The 17,897-nt window shown below is 33.3% G+C and overlaps 1 protein-coding gene and 2 pseudogenes across 2 annotated transcripts; 2 read left to right on the forward strand and 1 right to left on the reverse strand.

The window, feature by feature from the left end:
* Window positions 1-222: 222 nt before the first annotated feature.
* Window positions 223-3,644, forward strand: LOC120183423 (methyltransferase-like protein 2). 2 transcript variants are annotated; one of them, XM_039188131.1, is made up of 9 exons: window positions 223-587; window positions 674-893; window positions 983-1,113; window positions 1,291-1,324; window positions 1,600-1,675; window positions 1,810-1,987; window positions 2,100-2,189; window positions 2,297-2,396; window positions 2,690-3,644. In XM_039188131.1, the coding sequence occupies exons 1-9, from the start codon at window positions 300-302 to the stop codon at window positions 2,833-2,835; spliced, it is 1,263 nt and encodes a 420-aa protein (XP_039044062.1). In that variant the 5' UTR covers window positions 223-299; the 3' UTR covers window positions 2,836-3,644. The 2 variants fall into 2 exon arrangements, with proteins under 2 accessions (XP_039044062.1, XP_039044057.1); XM_039188126.1 differs by having other exon boundaries at window positions 671-893; window positions 2,690-3,640.
* Window positions 3,645-7,854: 4,210 nt separating this feature from the next.
* Window positions 7,855-10,871, forward strand: LOC120183441 (annotated as a pseudogene).
* Window positions 10,872-11,338: 467 nt separating this feature from the next.
* Window positions 11,339-13,914, reverse strand: LOC120183452 (annotated as a pseudogene).
* Between the last annotated feature and the right edge of the window lie 3,983 nt (window positions 13,915-17,897).

A 17,897-nucleotide genomic window follows, 5' to 3' on the forward strand; every position in this document is an offset into this window, starting at 1 on the left:
CACCCTATAAATATTTATAATTAAAATTAAACATAAACTCTATTAACTCAACTTAACTCGAAATTTTTTGAAATAAAATTTTAATTATAAAATAAGATTCATTAACTCGAATAACTCAAAATATTTTAATTCAGATCAATTGAATATTCACCCTAATATATATATGGTAATAGGTAGCGGCTAGGCCGGAGCAGCCAATTATTCAAGTCCAACCCAATCTGCCCAAAATGAACAGCCTCAAAAGACTCCACGAGCGGCTAAACGATGGCGCATAGGCGTAGCTGAGTTGAACTGTGAAAATGGAGGGCGAACCGAAACCAAGCGACGAGCTATCTAGATTCCTTGATTCCGGCATTTACGAATTACACAATTCAAATGCCGTCTTCATCGACCCAGTTCGCGTGCTTAATCGATCCTACACTCGTTTTAGGGTATCTCCTTCCACCTATTACTCCCGTTTCTTTGAATACGAACACCCAGCTCAAGAATCCAATCCCTCATCCAATCCTAAGAAACGAAAACGAAAATCAAAGAAAAAAGATCGCTCCCTCAATGAAAAAGAACAAGCAGCGGAAAAGCGTCATCAGGTAAATTAATCAAAATCATTGAAACTGTCTTATTTTTATAAAAAAAATGTTTTTAATTCCCATTTCTTTTCTGTTTGGTTAAGGAGGCGGTGCCTTTATTACTGAAGGCGCATGAATCTTTACTTGGAGCAGCTGATTTTCCAGCCATTATGAGCAAAATAAGGAGTGTTTTTTGTTCTTCAGCGGAGCTAAGCGGTGGTGAAGAACATTCATTCATTGAGCTTGGGAAAGTTTGGCAAGCTCCTTTGTATGATATAACTCTTGATTTTAAGTCCAGCCTACTGGAAAACGAGACTGATAATGGAGGTTTGGTTAAGGTTGCTTTTCTTTTGTTTAATGAATAACATTTTGTGTTTTTATTAGTTATTCGTTATTGTTTCTCATATCTGCTTCAGAAAATCGAATAAATGAGCGGAGAGTGCTTCCGATTTTTCATAACTTAGTGGTCAACGACAAGCCTGAAGATGTGGAGGCTGAATTTCTTAAAAGGCATTATATTTTACCTAGACTGAGTTGCTTCTACATGGTGTGTTGATTTTCCATTTTAAAATGTCTAAGAATAAGGAAAATATTCAAAAATAGAATTCATGGAAATTCTTAAGTATTATTATGTTATGATTTGGTGGAAATTAAATTTCACATTTGAAATGTTTCAGATTATTTTTATAATGTCTTACATGTATTTTCCTTGACCATGTTGAAGTCGGATTTGGGGCAGATTCGCAATATCGTTCCTGGTAATTATTGCACCTTAAGTTCCATTCAGTTTAGGCTGCATTTTATGTTTCATATTGCAAAAAAAAATTGTTAAGAGGTGACCCTCAACCTTTTAGTCAGGCGTGGAAATCATGCCACCTGAGATTCCAATATGTTATCTGGTTCTGCATTTTCTTATTTGTTGACACGCATCATTATTGGGTTATGTTTGCTAAATTCTTCATCAGCTGTTTTAAAACCACTGTGAAAATAGAATTATGATGAACATTTTGTTCCTTTTTTTTTGCTGATACAGCTGCATCTGAGAGTGGTTTCAACCTTATAGTTATTGATCCTCCATGGGAAAATGGAAGTGCCCGTCAGAAATCAGTGTATGCAATCACATATTTCAGTGTATCAAAGACACTATAACTTTTGATACTTGGGAGCTTCATTATCATAATCTTGTGGGGGGGGTTTTTCCCCCAATTTATTTTCATATGTTTTTATTTCCTAATTACTTCAGGTACCCAACTTTACCAAACCGGTATTTCTTGTCTCTCCCTATAAAGCAACTTACACACACAGGTGGTGCACTTGTGGCCTTGTGGGTGACAAATAGAGAGAAATTGCGTAACTTTGTCGAGAAAGAGCTATTCCCTGCATGGGGAGTTAGATATATTTCCACACTTTACTGGTTGAAGGTGACACTCTCACTTTTTTTAAAAAAAAATCTTTCTGTATGTATTTGGATTAAGTTAAAACAGTGCTTATTGCTAGTTATCATTTCATTTGGCTTTTGCTTGACGTTTTCAGGTGAAAGGAGATGGTTCATTGATCAGTGATCTTGGCCTCTTTCATCATCGACCATATGAATGCCTTCTCCTGGGATACTGTAATGGAAATGTAATGAGCATATGCTATCCATTGTGCCTATTTTTAATTGTGTTTTTTTGTTGCTTGTGGATCCTGACTGGATTCCTTTTGTTCCTTACCCTGAGGAACTTTTACAGGAAATGGATTCAGGTTGCCTTTCAGAATTTATGCCCATAAAAGATAAACGTATTATCATAAGTATTCCTGGTGGTTACTCCAGGAAGCCCCCGATTGGAGGTATTATTTTATTGATAGAGTACTTAAATAGTTTTTATTGTATATGGCTTCAAGCATTTATTACTTCTTCACCATGCCATGGAAGATCGCTTTGACCAAAACATGAACTATTTTTTTAATATTTTTCCTTCTTTTGTATAAATCATTTGAAAAAGACATTACTTCTGTAATTCATCTTTTTATGGTTATGCAATAGGTACCCCTGTTATATGATAACCAACTCTTGCATGGCTAATCAGTGCCTGATTGTTGCTCATTTAAAATTCTTTTCTTCTGTTCTTTTATGCTTGTAGAATTACTGTTGGAGCATGTTCCAGGAGTTAAATCTGCTAGATGTATTGAACTCTTTGCCAGAGAAATGTTAGGTGGGTGGGTTTCTTGGGGAAACGAACCACTTCACTTTCAGGACTTGAGATATTTTGAAACAGTGAATATGTAAATTATCCTCGGACTGCTGTCTCGTGGGAATCCTGCATTCAAAGTTTACCTGGCATAGATTGGTTTGGTTCCAGTTTCATATCCCCAAGCACATTATCCTAGCTCGGATGGTTATTGTTAGCAATCTGTGCCAACCAAAGATAAAATGAGCAAATGGAGCCTTTCAGTAGTTGAAGATGAAAGCTGTATATTGTGTAACCAAGAAGCAGAAATTGGACATCAGTTATCTTTTACTTGTACAAAACAGTATGGCAAAGAACTTCTGTCCAGATTGCCGAGGCATATTGGAGACTGGCACAATGAATTTAATTGGACCACTATAAAAATGCAGAGGGCCGAAGCACTGATCACTTTCCTCGGTCCACACTAGGCTTGCATCGAGTGGCAAAGAACCTATCCTAAAGCATCAACAACAGGCGCTGAACTTTCCTCATGAACCAGTTGTTCAACTTCAACCGGCATCCGAGGATGAAACGGAAGACACCAAGCTAATTTTGCCATCCCATCTGCCACCTTGTTACCATCTCGAAGAGTATGCTGAAACTGCAACCTCCAATCTCGTTGGAGAAGTTCAACGATGTGTGAAACAAGTGGGGAGACTACCTCCATATCCATGCCTTGTTCGAGCAATGTTCGAGCAAGGTCCAAGCTATCCATTTCAAGTTAAATTCAGTCCTTCGAGAACTCTCTAAAGCTCCGCATCAAGCACGAACACCTCCCGATAGCTTTCGGAAACCCCCCAATCCATCCACCACAACTATCCCATATAACTCTACCACAAGCTATTAAGTTCGAGGTCAATTTTTCACGTACCATCTGTATTCATTTTACACAACATCAATCAAGTTTTCTATTAATTTAACTATTAATTTGGGTATTAAATACCAGTTTAAATTTGAAAAATATAATTTGAAGTATATTATGCTCATACGTGAGTTGATATTTAATAGTTAAATTAATAAAAAGAACTGATTTCTATATTGTTAATATTTTTAAGAAAATTAAAATAATTAAAACTTAATGTTTTAAAGTTTTTGTTAGTATTTAAATCATATAATTGTTATTATGTGTCAAGGTAAAGCAAATAAATCCAACTGAATCTTAATAAATCATCAATTAAAATAAGAGCATAAGTATGACCAAGACAAGATAAAATAAGTGGTGGTCCTCAAGCAAACAAAAAAGTTGGATACCTTAAACAAAAGAGCAGTATAATTTAAAAAAATATTTTTTTTAAAAAAAACATCTAAATTCGCCTTGGTTTGCTATCCAAGTAGGATTGTAAATGAGACGAATTAGATCACGAGTTATTGGAGATTGATTCAATCAAATTTTAATAAATATTCAATTCGAATGGACTTGAGCTCGACTAGAGTTCTTAATGAGTTACTTGATACTCAGCTCAAAAATCTCTCGACCAGTTCTAACAAAATAATATATTAAAATTTTATATTTTAAAAATTAAATTATTAATAATATTAACATTTATGTGTTTATATTTTTTAATAAAAAATATAGTATAATGTTTTTATGTACTTAATATCCAGGTTCGAGTTTCAATTTGAACTTTAACCGGTTAAGTTTAAATTTTTTTTATTTCGAGCTTCAATTTATAGTTTCGAGTTCGGATCGAGTTTGAAAATTTTAAGCTCGTGAGTTTTCGAATTGAGCCGAGCTCTGCATTACTCAAACTCGACTCGGCTAGTTTACAATCTTACCTCCGAGAGCAAATACACTGTACACAACCCCTTTGACTTCATAGCTGACATCTTTCCCAACTAAACAGAAATGGTTTAGTCTATTATCGTTAGTTGTGGATTAGATTTTGTATTTAGGGGCGAAATCTTAATAAATCTTAAAGAGGTTGAATATAAATGATAATGAAGTGTAGAGTTAGATATAATTGTTAAGACATCAATTCAAAATTTAAAAATTAATAGTTGGATCTACATGGTATAATCTCGAAATCTATGGAGAACTAAGAAGCATTTAAATTTCAAGTCACTAATTGAAAATTTAAGGATCTAATTGAATAATTTAAAAAAAATTCAGAGCTAAAATCACAATTTATTTACGAATTAAGGGATTGAATTGAATAAAATTTAAAGAAGGGATGACATGAGAGTAATTACCCCTATATTTTCCAAAACACACTAATTCTCTTTCGAGTCGGGTCGTAATTGCGGTTCACCCATGCCAAAAAAATTGATTGTACTAGTTAATCTAGTTATATAGTATAGTAGATTTATTAGTTATAAATTCTCGTAATTAAAAATAGTCGACTTTTAATATATTTTTTTCTCTGTTATATACAAAATTTTAATTACAACTCAAATTGACTTGTATATTTCGTTTACTTTCCATACTTGAAATTAAAAAATGATTTAATCAACTAAAGGAATTGATTTAACGTTTACTATTTATAAATTAATTTAAAATGCGAGAGATAATGGAATTTATTTATTTAAAAAATGATAAATTATGTATTTGATCACACTAATATTCACGTAATTTCGTCGTAATCTTTTAAAATTATATATAAATTTATATTTTTTGTTTCATTTCAATCCTTTATTATTAAAATATTAATATTAATGTATTACATCATAAGATAATATTAAATTATCATGTTTTTTTTATAAATGATACGTTAATAATATTATTTAATTTTTATAAGTGAAGAGTAAAAGTTTATAATAGTCCCGCAAAAAATAAAAAGAACCAAATTGGTAAATTACAGTCCCGTAAAGTCTCAGACACCTGAAGCTTCTTGAACTCCAAGTCTCTCGATATTTTATATTTTTAAAAAGGCACAATGCAAATAAATACCCTTAACATTTGATATTATATGTATTTGTGTCTAAATTATTTTTTTTAGAGTAGTTCTATCTACAACGTTTGATTATGAGGCATAAATTTTCCGTTGAATGGAATCCGTCAGTCAACTGACGGTCAATGGGTCCATCTGACGTGGCATGCACATGTGATCATCGATGATGACGTGATATTTCCATGTCATTATTTTTGCTGACGTGGCATGTTCATATCATAGATGATGATGATGACATGGCATGTTCATATCATATATGATGATGATGCGGTAGATCCACGTAGACTAAATGCTAATGTGGCATGTACACGTGTGATGCCACATCATCAATTTTTTTTAAAATTAATTAATAATTAATAATTATTTTTTATTAAATTAATATCAACCAATCAAATGTTGCCACGTGACACATGAATTTTTTATTAAATTAAGAAAAAATAGATTAAACCTCCACAAATTTTACGATCTATGAGATTTGAACTTGGGATATCTAACCATCCAGCCAAGTCATTTAATTGTTATTGAATGACTAATAACAAAATTTAAAGTATATTGTTGCCATCAAAACCACCATTAACACAAACACTTTCTTTTTAAAAAATATAGTTAGATTTAAATTGTTCTAATTATTTAAATAAATTTAAATTATTCATAGGTCCTTTAAAATTTAAATTTATAAATCGATCTGGATCTTAATTAATTTTAAATTTATAAACTTAAAAAAATCATAGGTAAATCGATCTGGGGATAAACCATATGTGTTTTTTAAAGTTTATAAATTTAAAATTAATTAAAATTTTATCTTCAATGGTGTATTTCATGTGGCAGCTTCAATGGAATTCGACGCCAATTCGAAGGAGAATATTGCTAAATTCTACATTTTTTTATCTTCAAAGCATTTTCATTCACGTTTCGACAGTTCATTAATATAACAGAGCATTTTATTTTTCCAAGAATCCTATGTTAGATCAAATATCATTTACCTTGCAATCAAAGGCACTGAAAACCTCCTCAAATTTTGCTTGAAATCAACATTGTGAAAAGGGTTATTTTCACATCTTCCATAAGCACTATCACTGCTAAAGACAGAAATGGAGATTGGAGATCTGTTGTTGATGAATCAAAGTAAAATTAAAAAATTGAAATTTAAAATTATAATTAATTTTAAATTTATAAACTTTAAAAAAGACCTATGGTTTATTCCCAGATCGATTTACCTATGATTTTTTTAAGTTTATAAATTTAAAATTAATTAAGACCCCAGATCGATTTATAAATTTAAGTTTAAAAATACCTATGGATAATTTAAATTTACTCAAATAATTATAACAATTTAAATCTAACTATAATTTTTTTAAAAAAAAGGTGATTGTGTTAATGGTGGTTTTGATGACAATAATATACTTTAAATGTTGTTATTAGCCATTCAATAACAACTAAATGACTTAGTCTGATGGTTAAGTATTAAGATTTTCATCCTTTATACCCATGTTCAAATCTCTTAGATTGCAAAATTTATGGAGATTTAATAACTTTTATCTTAATTTAATAAAAAATTCATGTGTTATGTGACAACATCTAATGATATTAATTCAATAATAACTAAGTGATTTGGTTTGATGGTTAAGTATCAAGACTTTCATCCTTTAGACCTAAGTTTAAATTCTATGGATTATAAAATTTGTGGAGGTTTAATTCATTTTTTCTTAATTTAATAAAAAATTCACATGTCACGTGATAACATCTAATTGGTTGATATTAATTTAATAAAAAATAATTATTTATTATTAATTAATTTTTTAAAAATTGATGATGTGGCATCACACGTATACATACAATGTCAATATTTAATCTACGTGGATATGCCACATCATGATCATCTATAATATGAACATGACACGTTAGTAAAAATAATGATATGAAAATGTTACGTCATTCTCGATGATCACATGTGTATGTCACGTCAGATAAACCCGTTGACCGTAAATTGACTGACGTATTCCATACAACGAAGTAACTTATATCTCATAATCAAACATTATAGATAAAACTGCTAAAAAATAATTTAAATATAAATGCATATAGTGTCAAACGTTTAGAGGTATTTATTTGCGTAAAGCGTTTTAAAAAAATAAGCCATTTATCGCAGTCATAGGGCAGGGCTGGGAAGTAGTAGAAATTGAGTATACAAAACCATGACGCTTCTAAAGCTTCGCTCTTCATTCATCTACTTGACCTCCCTAATCAAATCCAAATTCTGTATCCAACCCTTTGATTCTCTCTTCAAATAATCACTTCCCAGATTTCCTTATTCAAAGATTTCTCCAAGTTTTGTACTTCTCTTAAAGCGGCATGGAATCCGAACTTAAGGATCTCAATTCGAAGTCCAACATGATCCAACCACCCGGTTCCACCCACGACGATGCCTCCGTCAAAGACGACAGTCCCCTCCTCAAACCCGACTCCTCATCCGCCGCCGACTACAACATCCAGGAGCTCGAGAAGAAATTCGCTGCTTATGTTCGTAACGACGTCTACGGTACCATGGGATGTGGGGAGCTACCGTTGAAGGAGAAATTTTTTCTTGGGATCGCCCTCGTCACGCTGCTTCCTCTTCGCATCATTGTTGGGATGACTATTTTGGTTGTATATTATTTGATTTGTAGAGTCTGTACGCTATTCTCTGCTCCGAATCGGGAGGAGAAGAAGGAGGATTACGCTCACTTGGGCGGGTGGAGGCGGGCCGTGATTGTCCGGTCGGGTCGCTTCCTCTCTAGGTTCTTGCTCTTTGTGGTGGGGTTCTATTGGATTAATGAAACTCGTAAAGATTCAGCAAGTTCCCAGGAGAACTCAAAAAATGAGGTATGCCAACTTTTTCTTTCTCAAGTTTAGCTTTGACTTTAATTACCTGAACTCCCAGACTTGAATAACGAAATTTTCATCAAAAGCAATTGCTTGATCAACTCCTTTTTTTCCCTCTTACGAACTTTATGCGTTTGATTTTTCTACAGGGTACCCATCAATCAGAAGAGCATGAAACACCTGGGGCAATCGTATCTAATCATGTGTCATATTTAGATATATTATATCACATGTCCTCTTCCTTTCCAAGCTTCGTTGCCAAGGTCTGTTAACTTAGCTTCGATTCTTTTACTATTCATTATGCCATAAAAGGTGAAATTTTGCTCTGCTTTAACTGACATGTTTGTTGTTTTTTTTTTTGTCAATTGGGACCGTTGGATTTTGTTGCTGAAGAGATCTGTGGCTAGAATTCCTTTCGTTGGTCTCATCAGGTGAGTTTACTTCAACCCCCCTAAATTTCTCTAATTATCAAACTGATAAGTTTATTTATTATTTGCCTTTCAAGCTTGATATAGTTATGGTGAAAGTTTTTGTTATACTTCACATTTAAGTTCTTAAACCAACTAGCTTCATAGCTTATGCTGCAGCTATGTGTGCTTTTATGGATATATCTGAATATATTAAATCTTTGTTTTTGAAAAAGTGTTGCTTCACATTTAAGTTTTTATGGTTATATGTTCTTTATATTATATGTTGTTTTGGGGGGTGATGATTGATATTTTGGCTTGTTTGTTACAGCAAATGCCTCGGTTGTGTTTATGTTAAACGGGAGTTAAAATCATCAGACTTCAAAGGTGTTGCAGGTAGAATGACTATCGATCTCAAACATGTTCTTCCCCACTTACTATTGATCAAAAGTAAATGCATGGATTATCATTCTTTCAGGTTTGTGACAGACAGAGTTCGTGAAGCTCATAAAAATAATCTGCACCAATGATGATGCTCTTTCCAGGTTAATCTCGTTTTGATCCACAATATACACCATCTTTTGGGTAAAATCCAGTATATATTTATCACATTGTTAATTTATGGTGCATGTTTGTACCCAAATAATGTTGGTGTGTATGCATGAATGTATGTAGCTGCCTAAGGTTTTCCTATTCCTATAAGTTCCCGATGAGTAAGAGTTGTTTTGATTCATATTCATGTTGACAACAGAAGGAACAACTACAAATGGGGATTACCTTCTCCCCTTCAAGACTGGTGCATTTTTGGCCGGGGTACCTGTGGTGCCTGTTATATTAAGGTACCCATACCAAAGATTTAGTCCAGCCTGGGACACAATAACAGCGGTGAGTACTTTTAAAGAAAATTCAAGGTGACTGTAAATTTTGATAATAAAATTTGTATGTTCCTTAATTAAGTAGTTGTGGATACATCTGGTCATTGGATATTGAAAATGTTATAATGCATAAATGGGAGACTTTGGTTTCTTTCTGTTGTTATGAGGTGGTGGTCCCACTCAATGTTAGGCATCTTTAATATGAATCATGTGTTTAGTATTTGATTTCTATGTTAGTTTTACTTGTATTCAGAGTTTTACTTGTATTCAGAAGCTTACTGAAGAAGTGCTAAGGAATGAAGACAATAATTGCTTCTTATATCTAATGGGAAAATATTTGGAAAAATATCAATTAAGATGGACAGTTATTTGGAAAATACATATTATGATTTATTTCTTCCTGCAAGAAAACATTGAATTTTTTGTAAATACCTTTTTATGATGAGTATTTTGGTTGTACCCCATTTTTATTCTGGCTGATGCTAACACTCTGTATTGATCCCTGTAGGTACGGCATGTTGTTCTACTTCTCTGTCAATTTGTAAATCACATGGAAGTGATACACTTGCCAATGTACTACCCCTCTCAGCAAGAAAAAGATGACCCAAAACAATATGCTAATATGTCAGAAGATTGATGGCCGCCGAGGTATGCATGTACTAAATTTTAACTCCGTTGACTGTTAGCAGATACCATTTTTTTATTCTTCTAGAGTTCTGAGGAACTGGCTTAAAGTGCTATTGTATATATTTTTTTTGGGTGCCATGTAGTCACCAACAGGCATTAGAAAAACCTTCATGACTTGATAGTAATATTGCTTGAATCCTCCTTTTCCATTCCTGTCAATCTGGGCCTTACTTATTGATAATTTGTGGCTGCAGGGTAATTTGATACTGTCGATATAGGACTAGCTGAGAAGCGAATATATCATGCTGCTCTCAATGGTAATAATCGACCGCCTAGTGTTTTGCATCAGAAAGACGATTGATATTTCTTGGCCATGCTCTCAATCAATGTCGAGTCTCAGTTACGTTTCTTAGTTTGCACCGGCATTTTTATAAATGCACTTACAACTTAGGGTGGTTTCTCCTAGCTTTTTTGACTCATTAAAATTTTGTAAATTTATTCTTGGAACGTGTAGACAGTAATACAGATTGAAATATGTACTAACTGATGCCGATCATCTTCTATAAGACTCTTTTCAACTTTTTGTCATGAAATTACACATTGAGTTGACTATTATCAAGTGCCCTTTAAAAACCTGCGTATAGAATTATGCATCTGTAAATCGTTCCTTTGTTCATGTTCCTGCAGGTTGGTTTTGCGAATGCTAATTTGATATATAATAAAAAATTCTATATAAAATGAAGGGAAAATCATTTTGAAATATTTAGATGGAGCTAACTGGCATGTTCTTAAATCAGGCCTTTGAACTTTGAGAAGGGCAGGGGGGTTTTCATTGCAGCGATTGTTGTTCTTCACAGGTTTCGAACATGGATTCTGGTCTTAGATGTATAACTTTTCAGGGTCATTTGTACCGATAGCCATTGTATCATACGTTATCGATGTATCAACATTTTTGTACCATTAACATTGTACTTGCCCAGCATGAATTGCCTGCCATATTATACAATCCAGCAATTGCTACATTTCTTTAATCGTTAAGACCATTTATCATGATCCGAAATCCTAAAACAGATTTTAACACCAAATTGGTGTCACATACACCCCATGAACTAAGAGGACAACACCGGATGAAATCTCCGATCATAGTCATTAAGCATAGGCCAATGAATGTTGAAACTTGGATCGCAAAGAAACCACATTTCATAGAAACATTGTTTGATTTCTTTGAATCCCAGGGAGGTAAGCAGCCTCTTAAGGGTGATTGTAGAAGTAATGAAAGATTTTTTGCCGTATCGACACCGAAGACAGGCAACTCAAGGCGCATCTCAGCCTCCTCTTCTCACTATCGTACGGTTGATAGTTCGGATCATGCCGCAGGACCGAAGTCTTGAGGGTTTCGGGAAGAATGCAATTGCATATTGACCTAATACAAATAAAAAGATGAAGAACGTGACATAGGAATTGCTTGTGCAAGTGGATGTAATAACAACGATATTGGGGATATCCTATTCCTGCCAGTCGATTTTACCCATTTTGGAATGTGTTCCCCGTCAGCTTGTAGCAGATATCCTTGCAGAAATGTTGCAGTTCTTGACAATCAAGTATACGTATCTCCATGATACCTTGCTGAATTTCGCTCCATGAATCCCTTACTTTGATAGGGTCCAATGATGTCGTCCCAATGACTATCGATTTCCTGAACTTGAACCCCGGGCATTGTCGAGGTTCGACCTCGAAAACACCACTCGTTGGGTACTCATGAGCTCCGAATGCATACTCTACACCATGAACTGTATGAAGCTAAACTTAGAACCCAAAACCAAACAATAATACTGTTTTGCATAAAACAAGTGGACCAAAAGTAGATAACATAATACAAGTGAGAAATAGAACAAAAGCATAAAACAAATGGACCTATTCCTGCCAGTCGATTTACCCATTTTGGAATGTGTTTCCCCGTCAGCTTGTAGCAGATATCCTTGCAGAATGGTTGCAGTTCTTGACAATCAAGTTATACGTATCTCCATGATACCTTGCTGAATTTCGCTCCATGAATTCCCTTACTTTGATAGGGTCCAATGATGTCGTCCCAATGACTATCGATTTCCTGAACTTGAACCCCGGGCATTGTCGAGGTTCGACCTCGAAAACACCACTCGTTGGGTACTCATGAGCTCCGAATGCATACTCTACACCATGAACTGTATGAAGCTAAACTTAGAACCACAAAACCAAACAATAATACATGTTTTGCATAAAACAAGTGGACCAAAAGTAGATAACATAATACAAGTGAAGAAATAGAACAAAAGCATAAAACAAATGGAATGAAGGCTACCTTCCACACCAGAATGAAAGATACCGAGGCCAGCCCAGTAAAAGTAGCCATTGATGGGCGTTAGGTCATACACATTGAGATACACTGGTGCACAGCCTGGATCAAAACTAGTGGCTTCACCTTTGCAAAAAAAACAACGAGATGCTGATTTGCTTTCAAAATCCCCGGCACCACTAAATTCCATTTCTTCCTTTTCTCAATGTTCATTTTTCTTCAGTGGTCAGACCAGAATTCAATTAATGCCTATACAACCTGGAGTAAACTGTAAGCTCGTGATGCAGTCATCCCAAAAATTTTAATTTCTCATATATTTTATTTGTATTTTCTATTGATAATATGATTGCACTTCTAAATTTCAAAACTTCGCTCTTCCTAATATAAAATTATGAATATTAACTATACAATGTGGCAAACCATTTACTAATCATGATAGAAACAAAAACAAGAGAACAATGGGCACTGCCAGTACTAATTAGGGACCAAAAGTTTCTTAAAAAAACAGCTACAGAGAAGGACTTGAACTAGTCAGATGACGAAGGATCACGATGACATAGAAAATGATAAATTTCTGTAGACTGCTATAAAGGGTTTGCAATTATCTTTAGCATCAATGAAGTGAAATAATTAGAATACTTTATACAAATTTAAGATAATAATGAAGATCAACAACCAGGACATATATAGAAACAAGCAATACGCCATGAAAGCCAAAAAATGACTTGAATTGCCTGAGATGAAAATATTAACTTCAGATCTACTAGAAGCAATAATCTTAAAACCATCATCTTAAGGCCATATTCTTAAAACAATGATCCCATAAAAAAGAAGCATCTTCTTTTTGAAGGAAAATAAAGAAACAAAGAAAAGGAAAAAAAAAAAAGGAGGACGAGAGAGAGAGTACAGATTCATAGAAGAAAGGCCATTAAGCGCCCGGTAAAGAGAAGCCGCCATTACAAACATGAGAGCATGCTGGCATTTAACGAAAGTCTTCATCTTTTTTACAGCGGAAAACAAAAGAAGAAGAAGATAGTCACCAAGATGAGACTACTAAAGCTTAAGCCTCCTTGAAAACTGGAAAGATTTTGAGCATTAAAGAAGTAGACGAATGGTAATTGGCAAAACCATCTTCTTTCTTCATCATTGGTATTATTTTCTCTTTCTTTCTTTTTGTCTCTCTCTTCTTTTTTAATTTCACTCTCGATGCCATTATGCTACAGTGTTCATAAATAATACTTATTTGGACAAATCTGTAGTTAGTCCCTTCACTTTTGTAATGTTTCATATTTAGTCCCCACTTAAGAAGGTGAGAATCAATCTCTTTTTTTAAAAAATAAAATAAAAAAATAGTCCATGAATTTATTACCATTTAGTATTTTCTATTAAAAATTTATTATTAATATTATAATGATTTATTTTAAAGTTGATATGATTTATATTCACTAATTCTTTTATAAAAAATAGGTATAAATTATATTTTAAATTTAAAAGAATGAAAAATGATAAACATCCAAATTCTATATAAATTTTAATAAAATATACATTGTGATATATAAATTTTAATTTAAATGATTTTATACGTAAAATTTTATTTTGAATTAATTTTACAAATTACTAATATAACTATTGATTTAAATATAGGATTAATTCGAACTTAAATTTATTTATATATAATTAAATCATAATCAAATTTTATTTATTATATCATCATCTAAGCCAAACCAATAATGGATAGTTGATAGGCGTTCTATTAGTTATTATTTTGTCTTTAAATTGCTCTTTAATTGTTGGTTTTGTGGCTGATTTGTTCGTTTTGATTCATTTTATGTACAAGACACTAGGTTATGGAAGTTGCACTTAAAGGATAAAATTATGCAATTTTTTATTTTCAGAATCAATGTTGAATTAGTGGGCATCACACATCTGATGAGACGATGAGTCAACATCTTCGAGAAGTTTAGTTAGCACTTCTAGAAGGATGAATGAGTCTTCCGCATTTTTGAAATTCGAATTCAAGTTAAACTCATGTTTTTAAGATTTTAGTTTAAATATTTTAAGAATTATCTCTTATTTTTAGGAATTATATTTTTCTTGTTTTTAGGATTTTTGAAGGCTGTAAATAATCCTCTTAGGGCAAACCTAAAAACACATTCGAATGATTCTTCTTCTTCCTTCTCGTTTTATAAAAAATTTCTTTTATTTTCCAAGTTTTTCTTGTTTTTATTTTATTTTTAAAGATGTTAAGTATGATTGTACTTAGCTAATTTCTCGATAGCTAAGGGTGAAGCGATGACTCAATATCTATTGTGAGGATTTGAAACGCACTAAAATAACTTTGAATTTATTTCTCAATTTTCTGGAGGAATAAGATTGGTAATCAAACTTTTTTAAAATCAAAACGCTTTTAATCAAAAAGTTGATGTTGGTTTGGAAGTGTTCTAATTTATAGTTGGGAGGAAGAATTGGCTGGTAGCAAGTTCAACTTCTGTGAGCACACTTAGCAGTGGTCTACTAAGGGAAATTGAGATCGGGCTCGATTCTCATTGAGGCAATGTAGTCTGAGTTAGGTTTTTTCAGATATATAAAAATAGGTTGGTGCTGACGACGATAGTCGTAGTTAGTCTCCATAAATGACTGATATCTAAAAATATATTTGGGTTATCAGTTCACAAGAGAGAAAATAAGTTATAGGGGTTGGCCTGTAGACTGTAACCAACAAATAACCGAGAGAAAAAATTATTCCAAGGATCAACTGGAATTGAGGCAAAAGCTTAAGCTTAAGGCTAATTTTAACATAAGTTTTTCTTTTCTCAATCACTTTAAATTTATTTATTTATTTTATCCTTATCTTTTATTTTATCTTATATTTTATTTTAAATAATTTTAAAAACCCCCTATTTAATTTCATCTTCATCCAAAAACTCTACCTTATCTCATCCTTATTAGAATCAGAAAGTTCGCTTCATCAAAAACTTTGGATTCCTGTGGATCGACCATAATTCTCTTCTACCCTATTATTTATTTATTCTGAGAAGCCAAAAATTATTTTGACATAAACGATACCTGTCAAATTGGTGTCGTTGTCAGGGACTTCGACTAAAGTAACTGATAAAGTTGTTTCTTTTTAATTTATGACCAAGAGTAATCCATGTGATTGGTAAAATTTGATCCAAAAATCGAAGTTCGAGCTAGACGAATTCATACAAAAAAGCTTCAAGAAAAACGAGGAAACAACAAGAGGAACAACTGGAGCAATCAGATCCAGAATTAAATCTGGAATGATCATCTTCCTTTAATACAAAACAAAATTAAGTGAATTAAGGAGAAGCATTCTAGGAATAAGACAAAAAGATAGAGAATTGCTTTACGATTATTGGGAGTGATTTAAAAAGCTTTGTGCAAGCTGTCCACATCACAGATTATCTGAGCAAACACTCCTCCAATATTTCTATGAATGGTTGCTTCCAATGGAGATAAAAACTATAGACACTGCTAGTGGAGGAGCTCTTGTAAACAAAACACCTATTGCAGCAAGGGAATTAATTTCGAAAATAGCTGCCAACTTTCAACAGTTTGGCACTTCAAGTAAACCCAGCTGATGGGTTCACGAGATAAGTACTATTTCCTTAGAAAACAAAATCGATAAATTAACTGATGTAGTTAATTCTTTGGTTGTAGGAAAAATTGGATCAAGAAAAGTATGCGGAATATGCACAATGTCAGATCATCTGATAGACTGTTGTCCAATACTACATGAGGAAGTTGGTGCAGAAGCAAATGTTGTAGGGAATATTTCGGGACCTCCCCAGAGACCCTATAACCCATACTCCACCAAATCTGAGCTATGGATAAAACCCAAGGCAGAATAAAGCTTATAAATCAAGGTCACCTCCACCACCTCATGAACCATCAAAGTCCTCTTTGGAATCTATCATTGAGAGGTTTCCCATTTCTCAAGAAAAATTCCAGAATCGAGCTTAGACTTATTTACAAGAAATAGATAAGCATATTAGTTAACTAGTTCAGGCTATGGGACGCTTGGAATCACAAGGTAAGCTTTCATCACAAATCGAGGTGAACCTACGAGAAAATGTTAGCTCCATCACCCTTCGAAGCGGTACAATTATCAAACAACTAGTCCCAGAGGATGTTGATACAACGTAACCCCCTTAGATCGACGCGGTAACCCGATTCGATCCGGGGAGTCATAAAATCTCAAAAAATCTCGAAAAATTTAAAACTTTTGTCAAAACATGTGAACTCATAAAATGATTTATTAATATTCAGAAATAAAACAGGTTTTCATACTCAGATATAAAACAAAATAAAATCTACACGCCCCCTAATCACATGTATCACACTCTACAAGCATCGCCAGAAGAACTCCCTTACTGATGTCGATAGATGCACTGGTACGATTCTTTTAACCTGAAAAGGTGAGTAACAGAGTGAGCTTTGGAAAGCTCAGTAATACAAAACTATCATATATTACTGAAGAATGTGAAAATACATATAAACATATATTTCCTTATCGGTTCAGACATCTACAGATCTTTATATTGAGCAGAGATCCTACTGATATTTCAGGTAGTAACAGACGTGAGCTTTAAGTTCAGAGAAATATTTCGGATGACTGAGTTTAGGAGATCGAAATAGGTTATCTAGTGTGTTCCCTCAAAACCATTGAAAAGATACAAATCTTTTTAAAACATTTTTAAAATTTAGAAACCATAGTAATCTCTCCATCCCAACACATCATAATGTGTAGGTTCCCCAGAACCATACACCCACCGTCACATCGAGTAAGGCCCTGAGCACAAAGCCGAGGAACCTGTATAAATACTTCCTTCAATAATACCCCCAAATAAAACATTTTCCTTCAGTAAACGGAGATATCAGAAATCAAAACAGAATTTAGATAAGATATCAGAACAAAATCTAGATCAGAAATCAGAACAGAATTCAGATCATAAATCAAAACAGAATTCATATCATAAATCAAAACAGAATTCAAATCGAAAATCATATAAAACATTCATGTGATTAGGGAACACACTAGTGTTTACATATATTATTTAGAGATACTGGAAAATTTTATCAGGCAGAGAAAACACGAATCTTCAATAT

The sequence above is a fragment of the Hibiscus syriacus genome, unplaced genomic scaffold (genome assembly GCF_006381635.1).
Source record: "Hibiscus syriacus cultivar Baekdansim isolate YM2019G1 unplaced genomic scaffold, ASM638163v2 tig00003725_pilon, whole genome shotgun sequence".
NCBI lineage: Eukaryota > Viridiplantae > Streptophyta > Magnoliopsida > Malvales > Malvaceae > Hibiscus > Hibiscus syriacus.

What these genes read in the sequence shown, in the direction of transcription:
- LOC120183423 (XM_039188126.1), top strand. Translation starts at nt 300, where the DNA reads ATGGAGGGCGAACCGAAACCAAGCGACGAGCTATCTAGATTCCTTGAT. An exon ending in TGGGATACTGTAATGGAAAT is followed by an intron (nt 2,190 to 2,296) that starts GTAATGAGCATA and finishes GAACTTTTACAG; the next exon opens with GAAATGGATTCAGGTTGCCT. An exon ending in CAGGAAGCCCCCGATTGGAG is followed by an intron (nt 2,397 to 2,689) that starts GTATTATTTTAT and finishes TTATGCTTGTAG; the next exon opens with AATTACTGTTGGAGCATGTT.